The sequence below is a fragment of the Astatotilapia calliptera genome, chromosome 3 (assembly GCF_964374335.1).
Source record: "Astatotilapia calliptera chromosome 3, fAstCal68.1, whole genome shotgun sequence".
Classification (NCBI taxonomy): domain Eukaryota; kingdom Metazoa; phylum Chordata; class Actinopteri; order Cichliformes; family Cichlidae; genus Astatotilapia; species Astatotilapia calliptera.
The window spans coordinates 4,305,770-4,330,460 of NC_137424.1; the positions used below are offsets into that span (position 1 = coordinate 4,305,770).

The following is a 24,691-nucleotide window of genomic DNA, read 5'->3' on the forward strand; positions in this document are numbered from 1 at the left end:
AACCTTTTGTTGCAGCAATGATCTCAAAACACAAGGGGGGGGGGGGGGGGGGGGGGGCTAAGATGAATGTCTGCTGTGAGGACAGGGGGTGTGCATGTGCTCAAGTCATGTGACACGTCATTTATGCAACATTTGGTCGATTTAAAAGTTACAGTGAGATAAAATCATGTTATGGATTGCACTCAGTATATTGTGCCGACATGGTGAGATTGTGTCTGTCGAGCCGAGGAGAGCGTCGCAGTGCCAAAAGCTGTAAAATGAACTATCAGGCTGGAGTGTGCTGCCACAGCACAGAGCAGTCACAGAGTCCTGCAGGCAGAAGAGGAGTGATCGTGTTAGCCACCTTACAAAACAAAAAGACATGAAGTGAAAAGCAGAGAGCAGAGTGAGGCAGAAGAAGACAGACTGGGCCAAGTCCTGCATGTGCAAGAGCGAGCGAGACCCGGGACAACGTCATCCGCCTCGCCTGGACTAGTCCGCCGGCCGGAGGAGGGACAGTGGCTGCACTGTGCAGCCGAAGACTCACTTTGATCGCACAGGAAACGAGCGACGCAACCGGTCCACCGTCCGTGCAAACTGCGCCAGGCAGCGTATTGCACGCTGGAGGACACCGAGGAAAGTCACAGTAGGAGCGGTGCTTAGTGAGAGGTGATGTCGGGGGGACATGGCTTCTTCTCCGGTCACCCCAGCATCGCTTGAAGGAGAAACACCTTCACCCACCGGGAACGAGGAGCCCGCGACCACCCGACAGGTACGACACGCCTCCGAGACCCTCTGCGCGCCCGGTAACGTTGTAACGTTTTACCGAAGTTCATTCGCAAACACACCAGTTTAAGATGGACCCGAGAATCAGCACACGGGAGCACTGGTGTCTGACTCAGCAGAAACGGCGCGACGTGCGTGTAATGCTTCGTATTTGATAACGATGGAATAATTCTTTAAAATAAGCACACAGATAAACACTGGTGGGTGGAAAAGCTCGTGTTTTGCTGAAATGAGTCCCGCCTAGTCCGGTCTACACCTCATTCAGCAAACATCTGAGTCACCCTGAGACGCCAGTGCGCGTCCTTGTGATGCAAAAAGCCGTAAGTGACACGCTGTTTACACGCAGGAGCAGTTTAACACATGCAGGTTGTGCCAGTAGGCGTTTCCTTCAATGTGACACCAAACGTGTAAATCAGTGCTGGGAGCGGATGTTGGACCTGATCAGTCTTAATCTGACAAACTGTAGTTCCTGCTCTGTTTCTAATTCAGCCCCATGACAGACAACCAGCATGTTCTCCTGTCACGTGTTATTGACACGCACATATTTAGTCCGTGTGTGGGATGTTAAAGGTGAGTTTGTTCAGGGCACGATCAGACTGAGGCCATTTCAACAGGTGCAAGGAAGTGTTAGTGTGGTTACTACGGCAGCACTGATGCCCTGATGAGTGCACATGGCTGGAATGAAAAGTCAATGCTATGTATAGCATGAACTACTTGTTGTCTAAGGCGGTGCAGAGAGTGAGCAGGAAATATCTGAGGTTGGATATTTCAGTACATACAGAGCTGTGCAGAGACATTAGGATCTTAAACTATTGTCTGTATCTGGCAAAGCGAGAATCTGAGCCTTGTGTACAAACTGTCTGGTGTTTGTTCTGGCAGGAATATGAAACTACTGTGCACAGCATGCTTATTAAGATGGCCCAGGACCAGGTCATCTTGCAGGATGGTAGTGTTACATCGAGAAGGTTCCTCTTTAATTGTTGGATTTCTGTGTGAGTTTTCTCCCTGTGCCTCTGTGGCCTCTCCCCACAGTATCCGTGTTTGTGTTTAAAGTGTTTAAAGTACAGCACTAGATGATCGTATGGGTGAATGTGACTTGTTGTAAAGCACTTTGAGTTGTTGTCTATATAAAGTCTAAATGGAAATCCACTTATGTGCAGAGGACCAGAAGATCCAGCGCATCGAAATAAAAAGTTCTTTGCTTAAACAATGAATTGTGCGATAAAATATTAATTTACAAATTCATTTTTAAGTTATTTTATTTATTCAATACAAAAGTAATTTATTATCTAGTAATTTAATTTAAAATAAAATTCTGTTGGTTTTTGTTTTTTGCCCTTCTCCCCCGTCCCTCTTCTCAGCTGTTTCTCTTTCTTTCTCCCCTTCTTTCCCCCAGTCAAGTCTGTCCCATATTCAGTAAGTGAAAATAAAATAAACAATAAAAGGTGAATCAAATGGATCATTATGGCAAGGCTGGGATGGTCAGTTTGGTAAAGTAAATCCGTTGGGCATCTTTCTTTGCCTTTAGACAACAATTCTGATGCAAAAGAGCCAAACGGGACAGGCAAAAAAAATAAATAAATAAAATAAATATTTATAAATCAGTATTTGAAAATAAATAATTATTCCATTAATAAATACTTCAAATCAGAAAAAAAAGAAATAAAATCTCAATAAAAACCTCACATCAAAAATCCTTTTCCTGTGTCGTCTCATGTCCAACATCTGTGTAGGCAGAGTGTAAACACAGAGGCTGAATGGCCTTTGCTATAGGTGCAAAGCTAAGACTGTCTAACCAATGACAGAGCTCCTTACCTCGCACCGGCTAATTTGCATTGCTCCGGGATTTTGGAAATTTATCCATTTATTCATTATGATGTGGTTCAGCATCATAATGCTGAACCACAGAAACACACACACACACATATATATATGTATATATATTAGGGGTGCAATGATACTCGTATCGATATTGAACCGTTCGATACAGTGCTTTCGGTTCGGTACGCATGTGTATCGAACAATACAACATTTTTAATTTATTTTATCAACTTTCCTTCTGACGATGCTGTCTGTGTTGAGAGCTCAGTGGATCTGTGTTCGACTACTCCGCCTAGGCTGCACTGTCGAGCACAGATCCACTGAGCGCAGCGCAAGCTAGCAGACAGAAGCTAAGCTCGTTGCAACATGGCAAACTGAACCTCCCCCACTAGTGATGGCCAAATGAAGCTTTCCGAAGCACTGAAGCTTGTATTGAAAAACGGTTCATTACTCGAAGCTTTTCAACACGGTCCTCTCCGGTGATATCTGGTGGTGAAAACTTTGAAGAGCAGCTTGAATCTGCAAAATAAAACGGACTGCTCAATCATCGCTGCTCACTCAAGAGTGGAGTTCTCTCTGATATTGGGCCACCGTTCCGTTGCTTTGAACATGTAATTGGTTTTGTTTTCTCGATTGTGGGGCTGAAAAAAATGTAATGCGTATCCTACAAAAAAGAGAGTGTAGGAAAGCTGAGCGCAGATGGAGAAAAACAAACCTCCAGGTTCATTATGACATTTATAAAGAGAAACTTCACAATTATAATTTACAACTGAGGAGTGCAAGGAGGTCCTACTTCTCTGACATCATCACTAAAAACAGCCATAATGCTCGGGTCTTATTTTCTACAGTTGACAGGCTAACAAACCCTCCTGTGTCAGTGGCAGCTGAACTTCATTCGACCATGGCCTGCAATGACTTTGCCAAATTCTTCACAGAAAAAATCCAAAAAATTAGACAAGCAATTGGTACATCAACAGCAGATCCAGGATATGTACTGTGTCCACCAAAAAACTGTTTAAACACCATGAAACAGTTTCAACCTATTAACAGCAAAGACCTGGAGGACATCTTAGGTCAACTGAACTCCTCCTCCTGCTGTTTAGATGTCCTGCCAACAAGTTTTTTCAAAAAGGTCTCAAAGACTTTAGAGTCAGACCTGTTACAGATCGTCAACTTTTCTTTATTATCAGGTGTGTTTCCAGAATCACTAAAAACTGCTGTAATCAAACCTATACTGAAAAAGGACAATCTTGACAAGACACAAATGAACAACTACAGGCCGATCTCAAATCTCCCGTTTTTAAGTAAGATCATTGAAAAAGCAGTTTCTCAACAGCTCAGTTACTTCTTAAAACAGAATAATTGCTACGATGCCTTCCAGTCAGGTTTTAGACAGAACCACAGCACTGAAACTGCTCTGACCAAAGTGTTTAATGACATATGTCTGAATACAGACAGTGGAAAAATGTCAGTCCTAGTTTTACTGGATCTCAGTGCAGCATTTGATACAGTTGACCACAACATATTACTCAAACGACTGGAGAACTGGACAGGTCTTTCAGGAACTGTACTAAACTGGTTCAAAACATACTTAGAAAACAGGAAATACTTTGTATCAATAGGTAACTTCACATCTGAGCAGACAAGTATCACATGTGGAGTTCCCCAAGGTTCCATCTTGGGACCCCTTCTGTTTAACATCTACATGCTCCCACTGGCACAGATTATAAACAACAACAAAATAAACTATCACAGCTATGCAGATGACACACAAATATATATCACAATGTCACCAGGAGACCAAGGCCCTGTGCAGGCTCTTGGTAAATGCATTGAGGAAATCAATGACTGGTTGTGCCACAATTTTCTCCAGCTAAACAAAAACAAAACTGAGGTAATAGTCTTTGGCGCCAAAGAAAAACGATTACAGGTCACCAGAGAACTTCAATCTATACATCTAAAAACCACAAACCAGGCGAGAAATTTGGGTGTAGTGATGGATGCAGACCTAAACTTAGAAAAACACATTAAGACAATAACAAAGTCAGCTTACTATCACCTCAAGAATATTTCAAGGATAAAAGATCTGATGTCTCAACAGGACCTGGAAAAACTAGTCCATGCATTCATCTTTAGTAGGCTTGATTACTGTAACAGCATCTTTACAGGTCTACCTAAAAAATCAGTCAGACAACTACAGCTCATTCAGAACTCTGCTGCTCGAGTCCTCACTAAGACCAAAAAAGTGGACCACATCAGTCCAGCTCTGAGGTCTTTACACTGGCTGCCTGTCCGTCAGAGGATAGACTTTAAAGTTCTGATGCTGGCCTATAAAGCTCTGAATGGTTTAGGACCAAAATACATCAGTGACCTCCTGACCCAGTATGAACCTTCCAGATCCCTCAGGTCATCTGGATCCGGTCTTTTATCAGTTCCCAGAGTCAGAACCAGACACGGAGAAGCTGCATTCAGCTTTTATGCTCCTTATATCTGGAACAAACTCCCAGAAAGCCTCAGATCAGCTGAAACACTCAGTTTATTTAAATCCAGGTTGAAGACTCACCTGTTCTCAGCTGCATTTGAATAAAGCACCAAATCCACACTTTAAGCTTAAATTTCAAAACATACATTTAACTACTGATTTTATCTACTGTTCTGATTTTATCTGTTTTGATTTTATATACTGTTTTGTTTGTTTGTTTGTTTGTTAATTAGTTAGTTAGTTTATTTGCTTGTTTTAATCAATTTTAAATCATGCTTTTTATTTGTTTTTGTTTCTAATGTCTCTGTAAAGCACTTTGAATCACCTTGTTGTTGAATTGTGCTATACAAATAAACTTGCCTTGCCTTGCCTTTAATATAGAGTGTGTGATCAGTATGTAGTTTTAGTTTGCATTATACTTCTGACTTAAAAGAGTGTGAAAATCATTAGATCTATTGGATTGACCTGTATTACTCGACACTGTTGAATGTGTTACACTGTTTCTTGACATGTCATACTGCTGAATCATGAAGAGAATGTTGTGTGCAGAGGACCTTGTGCCGATAATAGAAGAGACAGACCACATTCCATACCCCCACCTTACAGAGAGCAGAAAGACAAGGAGCCGAGGTCATAACTTAGGCGCCGTAAGAGAGAAAGAATGTGAATGTTTAGGCTTTTACGACTAGGTGGGGGCCGCTAGAAGCTATAAGAGGCTGTGTAACCCGTCACCACTTTGAGACTTGCTGTGACCCTCTGCAGGCAGGTCTCCCCATCATGATGGTTCTTATGCTCTTAAGTGTTGAATTGTATGGAAATAAATGATTGTTGATTGAGCATTTATACACCGAGTACTGTCCTTCCTTCAGCCCAAAGATTCAAAGAATTGGGAGATTTTCAACACCTTCGACCTTTTCTTTAGGTGCACAGAGGAGTCTGTGGAAACATCCAGAACTGAGGCAGTGCTACAGATGTCTTCAAATAAAGTTTTGTATTTAACCTGTTATTGTGCAGCATACAGCCCACACAAAGTTAACGAGTGGCATTGACATGTAAACAGTAAACAGTACTCCATGTAATCAGAATCAGAATACTTTATTGATCCCTGGGGGAAATTATTTTTTGTTACAGTGCTCCATTTTAAACCAACATTAAGACAAGACAGACAATACGCTAACTAAGAATAGTACAATATATACATATATATTCATACATACATACATAAGTCACTCATAAATAAATAGTTGGAAAAGAAACATGTGTAGCTGTAGCAGCAAACAGTGTGTTAAGTGGATGCGTTGTACAGGGAGATGGCCACAGGCAGGAATGATTTCCTGTGTCGTTCAGTGGTGCTTTTCGGTAATCTCAGTCTCTCACTGAACGTGCTCCTGTGACTGACCAGCATGTCATGGAGTGGGTGGGAGGTGTTATCCAACATTGTCTTTATCTTGGACAGCATCCGCCTCTCCGACACCACCTTGAGGGAGTCCAGCTCCATCCCCACAACATTGCTGGCCTTACGGATCAGTTTATTAAGTCTGTTGGCATCTGCGACCCTCAGCCTGCTCCCCCAGCATGCAACAGCATAGAGGATCGCACTGGCCACCACAGACTCATAGAAAATCCTCAGCATTTTCTGGCAGATGTTGAAGGACCTCAGTCGCCTCAAAAAATAGAGACGACTCTGGCCCTTCCTGTAAAGTGCTGTGGTGTTTTTAGCCCAGTCCAGTTTATTGTCAATGTGTACTCCAAGGTATTTATAGTCCTCCACAATGTCAACACTGACCCCCTGGATTGAAACAGGGGTCAAGTGTTTCCTGGTCTTCCTGAAGTCCACGATCAGTTCCTTGGTCTTTGCCACGTTGAGCTGCAGATGATTCTGCTCACACCACGTGACAAAGGAGTCGACCACAGCCCGGTACTCTGTCTCATCATCCCTGCTGATGCATCCAACCACCGCAGAGTCATCAGAAAACTTCTGAAGATGGAGGTCTCTGTGCAGTGGCTGAAGTCTGTGGTGTAGAGGGTGAAGAGGAAGGGGGAGAGGACAGTCCCCTGTGGCTGGATGGCAGTAGCGTGACTCCCCAGTCAGCCTTTGACCAGTCCAGTGTTTCTGTTTCAGTCATTTAAACATTGTGATATCCAGATAAGTGAAATACCCTCCACAGAACAGCAGCATGACTACATGATCTCCCTAATCCGGCGATACAGGAACAGCCGACTGTCTCCACTACTCCACTTTCTCTTAGCATTAGCCATGCTAAGTGTTTAGCCTGATTAGCGTTCTGGCTCGGCTCTACAGGTGCTTTAAGAAAAATAAAGTCGTCTTGTTTGTTGAGCAGTACTTTATCAATGTTGTTGCTGTGCAGGTAATTATACGCCTCGGTGCTCTTATAATTACACAATTCCTCGCCAACAACGCCTTCGGAAAATACAAGTCATTAATAATGTGGATGTAGCTAACATCGGGCCATAGTTTAAAGTCATCTACCGTGAGAAGTGACGAGCGAGGCGCTGCTACTGAACTGTTAAGATTTTTAAAACATCTCTACTGTCTATACACCTTTAATGTGTTGCCATTTACACCAGGTAAAAACACCTGATTCATTCCAGTTTCTCTGCTTTCACTTTGATTCATGTCAACACGAAGCCTGAACGTCTGTGATGAACACACTATCAGCATCACTGACATATTTCATCATTTAAAAACACTTCCTGTCACTGTGGTGGTTACAGTGACATCATGCAGTTTATGCTTTGACCTCCAGAGGGCGACAAATCAGCACAGACAGAGAGCTCCATTCAAACTTTGCTGCCATCAGGAATAATTCTTCAAATATAATCATCAGTGTTTGAGCAGTTATGATATCAGGGACAATCTAGACATGTGTGACAATACTGGACATGTCACATGACACACCTCAAACATCATGTGATCCACTCTCAGTCTGCACTTTCATTCATGACTTCAACAGGTTGAAATGAGCTTTGAAGAAACATTCAGTGAAATAAATCTTTCATGGATTCATGTAAGCAGCAGATGAACTTTACAAAGAATCAGTGGATTCATCTTCTGTTTTAGATCAACTTTGATCACTTCGAGCCATCTTAAGTCCGTTTGTTCTTCTCACTCACTAACGTCTCATATGATTTCAGATCCCTGCTGTTCCCCAGCTGCCCTGTAGGTGGCCTCAGTGTTTCTCACACCATTTACAGATGATTACAGGTCGTTTACAGTTCAAACAGGTCCAACATAAGAAATATGTAGAAAATATCCTGGCTATAGCACTTTGGGTCAAAGTGCAGATGTTCCAGATGTTCTGAGTCTGTCTGTGTTTCATGTTAACATGTAGATGTTGGACCAAAGTGAAGCTTTTTGATGTGACAGCAGGAATGTGAAGTGTAACTCTGAGCTGTAGGAAATGAAACTAAACGCACTTTTTCTCCTTTATTTATAGGAAAGTGTAGGAGAGCAACAGATGAACAAGCGTTACTGTAACAGGAAACATCAGAGGACCTTTATGTTCATCATCATCACTGTTTCCTTGTTCTGTCACAAACACACAACACTTCCTGCTCTCTCTCTGATGGATCTGATTGGCTGTTTCATTCACAGGAGGTCAGGGCGTCACACAAACAGCTTTAACTGCACAACGACACACTTTAAATCATCTACAGACAAACCTGTGTGTTTGATTTATGAAGAAATAATAAAGACGTGTGTGCAGCTGTCCATGAAGCAGCTTCTCACACAAACTCTGACACTTCAGCCACTTTAATTCCTGCAAAGCTGCGTAATAAAGAGCTGTGACTGCTATGAGCTGCTGATGATGACTGCATGAAGCTCTCAGCTGAAGCTTCTTTCATTTATTTTAATGTTAATGTCGCCCTTTTAAACAAAATAATATTTTCCAGTTACAGAAATCATAAAGTCCAAACTAAAGTGCTACTGTTGCTATATGCATTTTATATAAATCATGGATGATGGTCCTGACATGAAGGAAGAGAAAGTTACAGGTTGCATCCTTTGACTTTGTCTCCGTGCCTTTGGGCGATTTTCAGAAGGACAGATGTTTCTGTTCAATTCTTAAATCAATTTTTTCAAACACAAACACTATTTTAAAGCTTCTAGAGAGTAAAATATTAATGATGATTATAATAACAATAATAAAAACAAAAGCTCTCAGATCCATCAAACCAAGCAGCAGAAAGAACAATAACTGAAGAGAAAACTTTAACCTTGTAGACTTCATTATGTTCCAGCTGCTCTACAGACGCTGTGACCTCGAACTTAAGCAGGTCGTAAAGTATGTGCAGCTCAATAACTTCATAATCAGACCCTGTGGTATTTAGGCAGCAGAACAACTAAGAATAACAACTACAAATAATGTTTTTAGGTTTCTGTTGTACTGCAAGGTTCTGTACAGGAGAACCAAACCAAGAGCAAATATTACGTCTCATTTACACCTGAGCACGAAGAGCCATCAACATTTAGCAAATTGAATCATCTTTGTTTAGATGCAAGAAGAATCATATAGAAATGAAAAAGTAGAAATAGAAATCCAGAGCAAAGATATCCTCTAATTCAGCGTAGCACATGTGCAGCTGCTGCGATTCACGTAAGCATTCGGCTCGTCGCTGTTGCAGATTTTTCTCTCGCTGTTCTGGCTCACAGCGCTGCAAACACAAAAATAAATATCCCCAAAGGTGTGAAAGGGAGCTAATTAGTAAGAGTATTGTTACTCTCCGCAAGAGTAGTCCAGCAGTAGAAATCAGTCCAATAACAAGGTGTGTAACATCTAGCAGGGTGACAGAAAAACCCAGGGTAACTTCTAAGGACCTCAACGTCTCTCTCACATTGTGTTTTTTAAACATGCTTCCATTTGTCACTTCAGTCTTTACTCTGAAATACAGGAAGAGAAATCATGGCTGAAACAATTTCTCATGAAACCAGGGGTGTGGTCCAACAGTCAGTTTGGTGAGGAAGGTTCCTAACTGAGAGAAGTGACCCAGAAGTATCTGTGTAGCAGCCACAATGAATCCAGATCATGAGCTTTATTAACTGATCAAAGTCTCTTCTTTCATCTTCTGTATCATTCAGTTTGCATTGGTAATGCCCATTATTGTAATGCTTTTTTAAGACCAGCAAAACTTTATTTCACTTTGGGTTAGCTGGGATAAGTGATGGATGGAGGGAATTTTACTTCAGCCACAGAAATCCTAAACAGGAAGGAGGAGCAGAGTTACAGTGGATCACTATCCAGCAGGGAAACAAGGTTTATTTCAATTTCTTGGCCATGAGTGAGATTTACTGAGTGGGCAAATTAGGGAGACGACACCATCAGATCCCGAGCCCTCCATGTGTTAATCAAGAGACTGCTGCTGTGCTACATCCATAAATAATGAATAAATTAGGAGCTAAAGCTGAAAGGACAGTTTATTTGTACCATCTTCACGTGAACACATTCAAGAACATCACAGATGAAGAAACATTAAAAACTTCCACACTACATAAAGCAAGAAAAATAGTTTTTCTTTCAGGTGGTTTCAGAAAAACAGAAACATCAAACATCTCCAAGACTCTCTTTGAAAGAACTAAAAACCTTTGTTCTCATGGTCCAATCATGAGTGAACTCCCCGATGAAGCCTTGTGTGCTAAAACATGTCAGAGTTTTAAAGGTTAAACATGAGTTTCCAAAACGTTTTGCTGGAGAACAATGAACTATTTGACTGAGTTTCAATCATTTACAGACGAGCAAAACCAGGACAGAGAAAAAAGGACAAAACTGACTCAGTAAAATACAGAAAAGAAGATCCCATGTAGATCTGTATGTATGTAGAAGTTCAGCCCAGCAACCAGTTCAGTTCAACACAAGTTTAAATGATTCTATCTGAACTCTGTGGAGCCTGATCTCAAGCTTTTTGAGTCTGACACAGAAACCAGAGGATCTTTCTGTGTCTTCAGATTCACTGTGATCCAGTGATGGGAGTGATTTCAGCCCTGAGTGATCGCGCTGATGTTTGCACAGAGCAGACAATGAGGTGAATGTTTGGGCACATTGGTAACAGTGAAACAGTTTATTAGTAACGTGGGATCGTTTGTGTGCAGAGTATGAACTGAGATTCCTGAAGCTCTTGTCACACTGGTCACAGCTGTAGTTTCCTTCCATGTGTGCACGTTCATGAATGTTACGACTATGTGACTGTGAGAAGCTTCTGTCACAGTGTCTGCACTTGTGTGGTTTCTCTCCTGTGTGGACTCGTTTGTGTGTTTTAAGCTTCCATGCAGTGGTGAAGGATGACCCACACTGATCACAGAGGTGCTTTTTAACCCCACTGTGAATCAGTTCATGTTGTTTTAAATCACTTGGTGTGGTGAAGCTTCTCCCACATTCTTTGCAGTATTTCAGTTTGTCTCCAGTGTGTCTACGTTGATGTCTTTTTAGGGTCTTTTGCCGACTGAAAGTTTTTCCACAGAGGTCACAATGAAAGTCTTTCCCACCACCACAGTGATGAAAGGCTTGAGAACTGGATCCATCTGTGTCGCTCTGCTTCTAAACAAAGACACAAAGACAGTGTAAGTCAGTCCTTCAACATTTGTATCCTGAACGTCGCCTGAAATAAAGAGCATCTCTGCAGACGTCCAACTACATTTGACTGTTTCAGTTAACACACTCAGTTTACTGGGCTGCAATAACTACAATACTACCACCATAATACTACAGTAATACTAAAATCATAACTGAAAGGAAAATCTGAATAATCACTCAGAGCTGCTTTTCCATGCAGTAGAATTGCTAACATGCTAACACAGTTTAATGAGCAGAGTTGTTCCAAACAGTCAGGCTAAAATGACAAGATAACAATATAAATACATACCTCACAGTAGCTGCACTTGTAGAGTCTCTTTCTGGTGTGGATCTGTTGGTGTTGTCTCAGGTAATGTGGAGATTTAAAAGTCTTCTCACACAGGTCACATTGATAAGGTCTCTCCTCAGTGTGGGTAAACATGTGTTGTTGTAAGTGTGCGTCTGTTGTAAACTGTTTGCCACACTGTTCACAGCAGTACACATCATGTCTGGTGTGAATGCGTAGGTGTGTATTTCGGCTCCCTCTCTGGCTGAAAGTTTTTCCACAGATGTCACAGCTGTATGCCTTAATTCCAGAGTGGGTAACTAGATGCTTCTGTAAGCTGCTACTTTGAGTAAAAGCTCTGCCACACTGATCACAGCTGTACGCTTTAACTCCACTGTGGATGAGTTGGTGTGTTTTTAGGGAACGCTTCAAGGAAAAAGACTTTCCACACTCGTCACAGCTGAACGGTCTCTCTCCAGTGTGGATGACCTGATGCTGTTTTAGTGAAGCCTTCAGAGTAAACTCCATCCCACACTCGTCACAGCTGTATGCCTTAATTCCAGAGTGGGTAACTAGATGACTCTGTAAGTTGCTACTGCAAGTAAAAGCTCTGCCACACTGATCACAGCTGTACGCTTTAACTCCACTGTGGATGAGTTGGTGTTGTTTTAGGTAACCCTTCAAGGAAAAAGACTTTCCACACTCGTCACAGCTGTATGCCTTAATTCCAGAGTGGGTAACTAGATGCCTCTGTAAGTGGCTACTGTGAGTAAAAGCTCTGCCACACTGATCACAGCTGTACGCTTTAACTCCACTGTGGACGAGTTGGTGTTGTTTTAGGGAACCCTTCAAGGAAAAAGACTTTCCACACAAGTCACAGCTGTATGCCTTAATTCCAGAGTGGGTAACTAGATGCCTCTGTAAGTTGCTACTGTGAGTAAAAGCTCTGCCACACTGATCACAGCTGTACGCTTTAACTCCACTGTGGATGAGTTGGTGTGTTTTTAGAGCATCCTTGAAGGAAAAAGACTTTCCACACAAGTCACAGCTGAACGGTCTCTCTCCAGTGTGGATGACCTGATGCCGTTTTAGTGAAGCCTTCAGAGTAAACTCCATCCCACACTCGTCACAGGTGTGTTTTTTCTCTCCCTTTCTTCTGTGAGGTTTGTCGGCCTCCTGAGAGCGCTGACTTCTGGCTCCATGTTGGTCCTGCAGTGACAGAGATACAAACAGAGGCAGTGAGTGAAATGCAGTCGTGGAACAAACTCAACCTTCAAACTCCATTAACACTAGTTTTAAACCTGAAGGTGGAGCGTGGCACCAAACACCTTAAAGGTCTCTTATCCCCACCTGCTGGTAGTTCTAACACATTACATCCAACCTGCTGTTAAAGATAATTCATGACTGTTCAAACACTAAAATCATGCACACACACACACACACACACACACACACACACACACACACATTATTTTATAATTTAGATTATTTTGTTGTTTCCTATTACATATTTCTATAATTTGTATAGATTTATACAGAATTATTCAGTGATAATAAATCCTATGTTTGTTTATTCTAAAGGAACCCCGTTAGCTTCCACAACAGATGTTGCTCGTCTTCCGTCAAATACTCACATAAAATATTACACAATAAAGTGGATTCAAGATATCCACATAATTTCACTCTTACATCCACAGTGAGGTTTCACAATTGTTCAAATATAAGCAATCAATAATAATAATAATAATATCAATAACATTGAGGCACATTACACAAATTTCAAAAACAAATCATGTCTTACAATATTTACAACAACTAAAAGCTCTGTAAATCGGCTTTTAAGTGTTCATTGAAGTTTTGAATAATTCTCTAATTTTTTAAGGCAACTTATTCCACTTAAAAGTTGCTCTAAATGTAACAGTTTTACAAAACGTTACTTTTAACTCGAGCATTTACTAAATTGCAGCTTGTTGAAAACTGTGTAATATGATGATGTATTTCATCTGGATACTGCAGCTGAGCAGAATAAATGTGGTGTGTTTAACAGAATTGCTTTCTTTAGAACTACAAGTAAGCCATAGAATATTTTAGCCTGTACAGGAAGCCAAGAAAGGTTATTATGCATTTTATCAATATTAGTATAGTATGAACATCTTCACACTAATCTGGACGCCTTATTCTGGACTAACTGAAGTCTGTTAAGATCTGTCTTATTAGCTGCTGACCAAATGATTGAACAATACTCCAGATGAGACATTACTAGTGCATTAATGACATCTTTCATAATGAAGAAGTGATACACAAAGAGCATTTCATAGCCATAGCTATGCCTTGTCGGCAGAGTTATGTGACATTAGTGATGTTTGTACTTTCAGCGTTAACTTGGTTTTAAAGCCTTTAAAATATACGCCGTTCAATAGTCGACCTTCATCTGACAGAGAATGTGATGATTTTGTGGATAATTAAAGTCAGTCATATATCCACAAACACAACAAGCTGAAAGTCAGTGATGCTGCTCGGTTTGCAGTCCTGAACATCACGGCACAAGCAGGATCCACTGCACTGTTAATGTTAGCTGTGTTATATTGCTGCCTCTGTTCGGTGGTGTCGAGCCAAACGCACTTTAACGTGTGTTTGAACGAGCTGACGGTTCACTCGTTAAGCTGAAAGAAAGATGCTTTAATCACAGCAGTCACACATGTGTCCACTGCACCATCTGGAACTCTTCTTGTTTACACTCGTAATAACACAAACACTAAATCCTGCTTCTCTGGTGCTGTTGTGTAGCAGTGTGTACACCTGAGACTGTCACCTGTCTGTCTGTCCTGCACTCTCTCTCTGTTTCTTTCTCTCTGATTGTGGAATAAAAGTATGAACATGTGTTTATAAGTTACACTTGTGTTTGAATCCTGCAGCTTATCACACATTTGATTTCCATGTGTGACGACTGCAAGTGTCCAGAGTGAGGACAGACTGAGGGAGCCACTGCTGCACATCATCTGTGAGGCTTTGCAGCCCTGATGATCCACCAGGACAAACTCAGCAGTGTGTGAGGAAGAGGAGGAGGAAGAGCCAGCAGCAGCTGACAGATGGAGAGAATAGACAGACTGTTCCCTGTTTGTGAAGGACTGCTAGGAAAGTTTAACATAACTGTCTGTGCTGAATCAGTCTTATTAGGTAATGTTCAAATAATGTGATCATCCCAGTGTTTCCAGTGTGGGAGAAAGTACTCAGGGCCTTCAAGTTACACACTATGAAAGGCAGCAACAAGTTTAATGTTCAGAAACCTAAAGTCTGTATCAGCAGCAGAATGGAGCTAAAAATAAATGTTGGTTTCAGTTCTATGAAGCTTTGAGTATTTTGGATCAGTAGCTGCTGTGTTTGTTGCATCATATTGCTGTAACTGTTTATATGCTTTATATATTCTGAGCTAAGTTGATCTATAGTGTTACATGATACACTCTCAGAAAGTACATTACTGGTGTTTAAAAGTCCAGAAATGCCCCTTTAAAGGTTCAATCTGAAATAAAGTACAAATCTGTATTATAAAAACTTAAGCAGCAACTTCTCCAGGTTCCAATATTTATGCAATTCTCAAAGCTTTTGGCCACGACTGTATAACCTCTTCTGAAGTTTAGTGGATATTATACATGGTTATGCTCAGGATGTGTCGGCCAGTTTCCACTGGAAACGCCTTTTGGTTAAACTGTCAGCGAGGAATTTGCATTTGCACTGTTACATTTTTATATAACTTTAATGCACATAAACAACAGCTGCTTGTTTCAGTGAAAATACATTGATGGGTTTTTAATAAAGTTGTGCAGCTGTAAAGTATTTTGTCTGGTGTCAATTCTATCGCCAGCTACATGGTTATGGCAAATGTTCAGATGTATATGGTGATAAATATCTTTGGTCATATGGTCCTGCTCTGTCTGTCACCTTCTGTGTTGAGCTCATTGTTTCCTCTGTAGTGGCTGAGCTGAGTCCAAGTAGCTGAAAATGTTCCTCTGCTGCTCCGTCAGACTCTCCTCCTCCTGCTGATCAGCTGGGACACAAAACAGATCTTTGTTAGGCTCCACACTGCACTGAAGAGTCAAAGTGTCTCATATGTTCATCTGACAAGTAAAAGAACACATTTTTGTTTCCCGAGGTGGGCAACTTGTTGGAAACAAACACAAAAGGTTTGAGCACTGATACCTGCCATTGCTGGCATTGAAAGATGCAACGCCAGCAATGTGGATTGGTTTGAGTCTTGACAATCCACATTGCTGGCATCTTTCAATATGTTTGAATGCACCAGTGTAAGTGCAGCCACTCAGACTCAATGTGTTCATAGAAACAGGTGCACATGTGTCAGGAGTTCATCCAGCAGTAGCTATGGCACTTGGCCACAGGGGGCAGCAGTGGACTGACCTGCATTTGAGACTGCTCCAGCTGCTCTGTGACAGTCAGTAGATCTGCTACAAATTGCAGACCATATGCAAGTTTTGGAAATGACATTATAAATATTCCTAACTTAGCCACGGCAGCCATGTTGATGTATTACCTATATTGGCTGAAAATGTTCATTTGCAGAGAAAAGACACAGGCAGACTGTGCTTACAGGACAACAACAACAACAATCTTTATTTATAGAGCACATTTAAAAACCAACGGCATGCCAAAGTGCTTAACATAAAACAAATTAACACAAGTATAATCAGAGTCATAAAAATAAAAGTGTAGAATTATGTTCACAGGAAAAAGCCACCAATAGAAAAAATATAACTATAGCACATAGCTATAGCACAATATAACTGTGCCATCAACACACAATGGGGATAAGACATACACAGCGCAAATAAAAAGCAAGATAGGAAAATTAGTAAAATAAATCACTGCAGACAAGGCCAGCATTTAACCGGTAGAAAACGCAAGATTAAACAAATACGTTTTAAGCCGTGATTTAAAAGATTGAATAGAGTCAGACGCCCGAATGCCAATGGGAAGGTTGTTCCACAACTCTGGTGCGGCCAGGGCAAACGCTCGATCACCTCTAGACTTCAGCCGAGATCTAGGCCGCACCAACAGTAACTGTGAGGATGATCTTAAAGCCCTAGCAGGAACATATAAGCTTAAGAGTTCCTTAAGATAGCTCGGTGCTGTGTCATTAGTGATTTTAAAAGTAAACAGCAGAATTTTAAATTGGATACGGTATTTCACAGGCAACCAGTGCAAATCAGCTAGGACGGGAGTAATGTGGGCAAACTTCTTAGTTTTGGTTAGAATGCGTGCAGCAGCATTTTGGACTGTCTGTAATCTATGGAGGAGGGCAGAGTGGAGTCCAAAATAGAGTGAATTGCAGTAATCCAGCCTCGAAGTTACAAAGGCATGGATGAGTTTTTCCAGGTCTTTATGCGGGATATACTGCCTGGCCTTAGAAATAAGGCGGAGTTGGTATAAACTCGATCTAACAACAGCAGACACTTGTCTATCAAGTTTAAATGAGCTGTCAAGTAACACGCCCAAATTCCTAACAGTGTCGGAAAAGGAGCTAGTGAGAAAACCAAAAGCATCACGAAGTTTGGCACGAAGGACGTCACTGCCAAAGACCACAATTTCAGTTTCCTTATCATTAAGGATAAGAGTATTTGCCAGGAGCCATTGCCTGACCTCACACATGCACTCTCGAAAACTATTCAAGGACAAAGCTAGGTCATCATTTAACTCAAAGTAGATCTGAATGTCATCGGCATAATAATGAAAAGCGATGTGATATTTCTCAAAGATAGCGCTTAATGGAAGCATGTACAATGAGAACAGAGTAGGGCCTAACACAGATCCCTGAGGGACACCACAACAGACAGGTACAGCGAAGGAAGAGGAAGTGGCCAAGTGAACCGAGGAGAGCCGATTGGAGAGGTATGATTTAAACCAATCCAGGGCAGCACCCTTGATGCCTACAGTGTGCTCAAGTCTCGCCAATAGGATTTTATGATCAACCATATCGAAAGCCGACGATAAATCCAATAGCACTAGGACCGAGGAGCGTCCATTGTCAGCCATTAGTAGAAGGTCATTGAGAACTCGGAGCAGCGCTGACTCAGTGCTATGATGTGGTTTGAAGGCCAATTGGAATTTATCATTAATGCTATTCTCATCCAGGTAGGCCTGGAGTTGAAGCAACACTATCTTCTCAAGAATTTTGGCCAAGAACGGAAGCTTGGAAATCGGCCTATAGTTCGCATAATCATTATAATCGAGGTTCCTTTTTTTAAGAACAGGCTGAATTATAGCATGTTTAAAGGCTGATGGTACGCAACCAGAGAGCAAAGAAGAGTTCAAAAGGGACAATATACTAGGTCCAATTGCACTAAAACAGTCCTTAACTATACGAGATGGAAGAACATCATATACGAGATTAGTATTGTTCAGTTGTTCAACCAGACGCTTAAGAGTAGGGAGTGAAACGGGTTCAAACTGATAGAAGGAAGAGGAACAGTCAGGGGTAAACGCAGGGCCTGTCATTAAAGGAAGAGCAGATTTAAGAGATGAGACTTTATCTAAAAAATAATTTAAAAATTGTTCGCAAAGAACCGTGGAGCACGGCAGCGGCATAGTGGGGCAGGGGTTGACCACAGAGTTAAAAATTTTAAATAAAATTCGAGGATTGTTACCATTGGTAGAGATAATTTTTGAAAGAAAAGCTGCTTTAGCCATTTTGGCAGCAGTTTGAAACTTCAAGCGACTAATACGTAGGATGTCGTAAGATGCCTGGAGTTTATCTTTCCTCCACCTTCTCTCATCCCGCCGACACGCACGTCGTAGAGCGCGAACAGAGTCACTTAACCAACATTGTGAGTAAGTTCTGGGGCGCTTCATTTTAATAGGTGCCACAGTGTCGAGGATGGAGGAACATGTAGTTAACAGGGTATTGGCAAAATTCTCAACCATATGAGGGGTAAGACAATCTGATGTAATAGATGCAGAATACACAAAAGAAGCAGAGAATTTCACCACAGTATCAGCATTAACAGTACGCACATCACATAATAACGTTACATGTTATTATGTGATGTTACTGAAATCATCATGAATAACAGGAGTGGTGATTCCTGTAACTTTGTGTATATAATTTGGCATTTCTTACTGATGTAGGCCAAAAATAAATACATAAACTGAGCACCTGATGGCTTTGAACTTTTGTTGTCCATCTTCCATTGGTTTGAATTTTGCGCTGCAGTACAAACACAAATCCCCCAACCCGAGGATCAGCACAATTAACCTAACAGACCTACACCTTAGTTCACAGATTCACTTTGTCTAAGGTTGATTTCTGGGATTTCACACAACCCAGGATTCAGATCGTGAATCCATGATGGGCTTGGATTTACATCATTATGAATGAAATGTGCTCTACTTGGAAGCAGCCGGCCCCGCCCCTTTTGACGGGTTGTGTGAGACTTTAAATCATCAAACTGTAAATTATAAATTTAAATTGTTATTGATCCTTTACCCCGAGTCCTAAAGTTATATTTATTTTCTTACTCTTCTTATATTTATTGTTTGTTTACTTGCACCGCTGTAACTGCAGCCTCGTCGTCTCGTCTCTCTATATGCTGGACTGTCTGTAGCGGAGATGACAATAAAGTTTACTTTGACTTCAGCAGCGCGCAGGCGCACCGAGGGCTCTCGCGCTCACTTTATAGAATTTAGAAAAAACATGGGTGCAGATTATAAGTCTGTATCATAATATCTGTTTGTTGTTTTTATTTTGTTTTGCGAGTTGGTTATTAGATGTCGCTCCAGCCAGCCAGAGACTCCCCGCCGCCCCGCCCTCTCCTCCCTGTGCCGCCAGCAGCAGGCGCACCTCGCAAACGGAGGGCGCCCTTACTCCCAGCAAATGGCTGATAGAAAACCGATCGGTGCCTACGAATTTCCCAATATGCGCTGGCATGACGTCGGGGAAGCATGGGTACGACCGATTATTTTATTTTTTTCTTGCCCGTGATGCCCCCCCCACCACGATGCATTCTATTGGTTTGCACACTTACACACACCCAGCTGTGGTTTCCTGTTTTGCTGGACTCTGGAGAGCCCCGCCTTTAACGCTCTTCTCTCACAGAGAGCAACAGAAAACTTGGAAAAACTCCAGATTGACTGAACTCAGTTCAAAGTTACCTTGACACCTTTAGATGTGAGACGTAGTGATGGTCCGCTTGAAGCTGACGCTCCGGTGCGTGTGTCAGAAAGATCAACGCGCTGCTTCAGAAGCACCGTGTCGAGGCTTGATTCGTTTGGCCAGAGTCACGTGATCAGTGACGTCTGAAGCTTCGTTTAGAACGTACCTCTTTTTAAATCGAACTTTATTGAAACACAATGAGTATACAACATACAAACAGATGAAGTTTACAAAAGAACAGAACATGAACATACAGAACCAGGAGTAAAAAAATGATGATATGAGTAGGCGAAAAAAATCAACATATAAATATTGTTCTGAGAGGCTTTTTGTTGGTTGAGTCTGAAATTGATTGTATGTACAATTCATATCCTTATAAAAAGGCAGAAATATGGTGTTTTATTAATAAACTTACATTCATGGATATAAAATAGCTAAAAGTATTAACAAATATTTTATAAAAAACATTTATCATTCTTCCTGGGGAACTTAAAGAAACAGAATAAAACATTTTCCATCGTAAAGAAAACTCCCTTAAAATATGGACAATAACAAAACTGCTAAATTCTTCCAGAATCTCTGTGTAGAGGAACCAAAAGACATGTGCCACAGTTTCTGGATGATCCCCACAGAAAGTTCAATTAGTATTTATGTCTCTTTTAAATGTTACCATATAGTGACTGGCTGGGTCACATTTATGAAGAATTTTATATGAGATTTCCTTCACCTTGTTCACAATTAGATATTTATGGGATCATCCAGACTGTCTTCCAGGTGATATCTGGAACATGTCGGTTCCAGTAAGATATTCTATATATGGGAGAGACATGATATCTTCTTGGAATAAACTACGTATTCTCTTATTGCTGTTACCAAGTTCCTGTGAAAAGCAGATTTTTCCCACTGCTGACTCAGCTGGATCAGGGAGAGTGACTGAGGCAGATATTGAGCTGTCAGTGTTTTTATATAACATTAAAGTCCCTGAGGGTATGGCACCAAGCACCATTGAGAATTCCCCAACACTGACGGGAAAATTATATAGTGTAAGGAATTCATTGTAAGTAAGTAGTACTCCCTCGTTAAATTTTAAAACTTAGTAGCGGCCGCTATTGTTGGCAGCTGAAATTTGGCTGGGCCGCGCTATGAATTGGGCCACGAAGGACACACCCGACCCATCCTTCAAACTCGGGGGAATGAAGGACGCATTTGAAGGAGTCGAGGAATCGGGACAGCCTTGGTCGCCTGGCTGTGACGTCATCGGCCTTCAAATGCGGCCTCCCGAGGATGCAGCCGACGTTTTGGGACACAGCTTGTGTGTCTTTGTTGGTCATGTGACCTCCCAGGGACTACACATGGAAACGAGCAGTTTAGCTCAAATCTGGCAGGTTTCCATCGTCTGTTTTTGTCCTGATGTCCATGAACATGAACACTGTCCCTGTCAAACACGTCCAGATAATCTGATCCAGTGTTGTTCTTCTTCTGTGGTGTTTGTGATGGAGCAGCAGCTGCTGATCCTGATGCCCTCCACCAAGGGGGCAGCAAATTCAGCTGACTGTCATCATTTATTAAAAAGATGTAACAATGTGACATAATGCAATATAATAGTGTCAGTTACACATTGTGGGTTGCACTGTGGCCAGAATGGACATTACCTCCTGCCTAATGGAAGCTGTCAGCCATCCTGCAACCATGAATTAGATAAGCAGAAGTGAAGGGATTGTTAACAACAATTTAATAATAAAATGTAATGTGATAGTTGCACTTTATTAGCTCCCCACAATCGTATGAATAATAACCATGAATGCACTGCATGCTCATAGCAAGTTCTTTAGGTTTAAAGTGAGATCCTGCTTTAAAGGGCGCTTCATCTGCTGGGAATGACATGTTTCTTCTAGTATGTAAGGCTCAGCCCATCTTACTGGGACTTACTTTTGTAGATCCACATGCTCTAAACCTGCTGCTCCATGATTGGTGCAGAAGCTTTAAGCTACTATTAACAAATAATGACCATGGACTTAGTTGTTACTACAATAACTTATCATTGAGCAACTTTTAATTTTACTTGTAAAACTATGCAAGTAGAATTGAATGGGGCACAGTGAGCTGAGCACAGGCCCACTCTGTGACACTCAGAGGTTTGTGGATATCATACTGAGAGTATTGGACACAGTGCAGCCAGCTTGCAGCCACTTTCCCACCACTTTAGCACAATGTTTACATGAGACTCAGCCACACTAATGTTCCTGGGCAGACATGTGGTGCAGCATGGCTGATGGCACTGTACCTGCAGCTGTCATGGACAAGAACCACTCAATACCTCACCCAAGCCAAGCCTGTGCTGATGTTGTGATCTGAGACCGAGACACTAACCCAGGATCATGATATGATGTTGTGAGAGTTTCACTAAGAATTAGCTCTGATTACAAGATTTCAATCTATCGTAACTCTAATTTGTATTTACTTCAGTTTGTTCATCTTGGAGCTGTGTGCAGCTGAGGACAGTCTTATTATTACCAGGTGAGGATATGTAACAGCCACAGTCTGTAGAGATGATGTCACCATGGAGTGGTGATGTCACTGGAGCTGCCAATATGTGCTCCAGCCAAAGCTACACCAGAGGGTTGTGCTGTGTAACAGGTTGGTGCAGGTGGTGTTATCTACATTTGAACATTAGGCAACAGTCTCATGAAGACACTTTCTATTGTTCACTAAAGACCAACAATAACAGAGACAAAGGGAGAGCAGCAGAACTAGTGCTAACAATTAGCACTGCTAGCCTGCCCACCAACACCAGCTAATGTTCTAAAAACGATGATCAATGATTTTGCTGTAACGGCTCCAGCTGTCTGTGTCAGGGACACGTTGGAGATGAAGTGAGTGATCCAGTGACAAAGGTTTGGAAAGCTGCAGTCAGCTGAGACTAAAGGAGTCACCTGACCGAGAGACCAAATGTTTCACTGAGAACGTCCAGATGAACAGAATCAACCTTTGGGATAATCTGTTCCACACATCCATGTTTCACTTACTGCATTATATTTCCTCATTGCTGTGCACACAGGCCTGTGGCTTATAACCAACTCCAAGTTCAGACTCAGAGGCTGCTGAAGCTGTTTTCTGGAACAGAGACGTCCATCCATCCATCCATCTTCATCCGCTTATCCGAGGTCGGGTCGCGGGGGTAGCAGCCTAAGCAAAGAGGTCCAGACCTCCCTCTCCCCAGCCACCTCCTCCAGCTTGTCCGGGGGAATACCAAGGCGTTCCCAGGCCAGCCGAGAGATATAATCTCTCCAGCGTGTCCTGGGTCTGCCCCGGGGCCTCCTCCCGGTGGGACATGCCTGGAACACCTCACCCAGGAGGTGCCCAGGGGGCATCCTTGCCAGATGCCCGAACCACCTCAGCTGGCTCCTTTCGATGTGGAGCAGCAGCTGCTCTACTCTAAGCCCCTCCCGGATGGCCGAACTTCTCACCCTATCTCTAAGGGAGAGGCCAGCCACCCTTCGGAGGAAGCTCATTTCCGCCGCTTGTATCCGCGATCTCGTTCTTTCGGTCACTACCCACAGCTCGTGGCCATAGGTGAGGGTAGGGACGTAGATCGACCGGTAAATTGAGAGCTTCGCTTTTACACTCAGCTCCCTCTTCACCACGACTGACCGGTGCAGCGTCCGCATTACTGCAGCCGCAGCCCCAATCCGTCTGTCGATCTCCAGCTCCCTTCTCCCATCACTCGCGAACAAGACCCCGAGATACTTGAACTCCTCCACTTGGGGCAGGAACTCATCCCCGACCCGGAGTGGGCACTCCACCCTTTTCCGGCTGAGAACCATGGCCTCAGATTTGGAGGTGCTGATCCTCATTCCCGCTGCGTTACACTCGGCTGCGAACCGCTCCAGTGCGAGCTGGAGGCCCTCACCCGATGAAGCCAACAGAACCACATCATCCGCAAAAATCAGAGATGAGATTCTGAGGCCACCAAAGCGAAAGCCCTCCGCCACTTGGCTGCGCCTAGAAATCCTGTCCATAAAAATTATGAACAGAACCGGAGACAAAGGGCAGCCTTGGCGGAGCCCATCACCCACCGGGAACGAGTCCGACTTATTGCCGGCAATGCGAACCAAGCTCTTGCAACGGTTGTATAGGGATTGAATGGCCCGTAGCAATGGGCCAGACACCCCATACTCGCGCAACACCTCCCACAGGACGCCCCGAGGGACACGGTCGAATGCCTTCTCCAGGTCCACAAAACACATGTAGACTGGTTGGGCAAACTCCCATGCACCCTCAAGTATCCTCGAGAGGACAAAGAGCTGGTCCAGTGTTCCGCGACCAGGACGAAAACCGCATTGTTCCTCCTGTATCCGAGGTTCGACTAGCGGACGAACCCTCCTCTCCAGCACCCTGGCATAGACTTTCCCGGGGAGGCTGAGGAGTGTGATCCCCCTGTAGTTGGAACACACCCTCCGGACCCCCTTCTTGAAGATGGGGACCACCACCCCGGTCTGCCAGTCCACAGGTACTGCCCCTGATCTCCACGCAACATTGCAGAGACGTGTCAACCAAGACAGCCCTACAACGTCCAGAGCCTTCAGGAACTCGGGGCGGACCTCATC

General features: G+C 42.7%; 1 protein-coding gene and 1 long non-coding RNA gene across 3 annotated transcripts in view; one reads left to right on the forward strand and one right to left on the reverse strand.

The window, feature by feature from the left end:
- Nucleotides 1-20,224, reverse strand: part of LOC145424230 (uncharacterized) — a 236,558-nt gene extending 216,334 nt beyond the window's left edge. The window contains exons 1-4 of one of the 2 annotated variants that reach the window (XM_080297360.1): nucleotides 20,084-20,224; nucleotides 15,863-15,968; nucleotides 11,948-13,132; nucleotides 10,488-11,622 (exon numbers count right to left, since the gene is read on the reverse strand). In XM_080297360.1, the coding sequence (XP_080153486.1) occupies nucleotides 10,930-11,622; nucleotides 11,948-13,132; nucleotides 15,863-15,880 (1,896 nt within the window). In that variant the 5' untranslated portion in view covers nucleotides 15,881-15,968; nucleotides 20,084-20,224 and the 3' untranslated portion in view covers nucleotides 10,488-10,929. Of the gene's footprint in view, nucleotides 1-10,487; nucleotides 11,623-11,947; nucleotides 13,133-15,862; nucleotides 15,969-20,083 lie in introns of those variants that run through there. The other variant, XM_080297362.1, reaches the window with a different exon arrangement.
- Nucleotides 92-24,691, forward strand: part of LOC145425134 (uncharacterized) — a 323,553-nt gene continuing 298,953 nt past the window's right edge. Inside the window, exon 1 of the long non-coding RNA XR_013905802.1 lies at nucleotides 92-751. This is a non-coding gene — a long non-coding RNA (uncharacterized LOC145425134). The remainder of the gene's footprint in view (nucleotides 752-24,691) is intronic.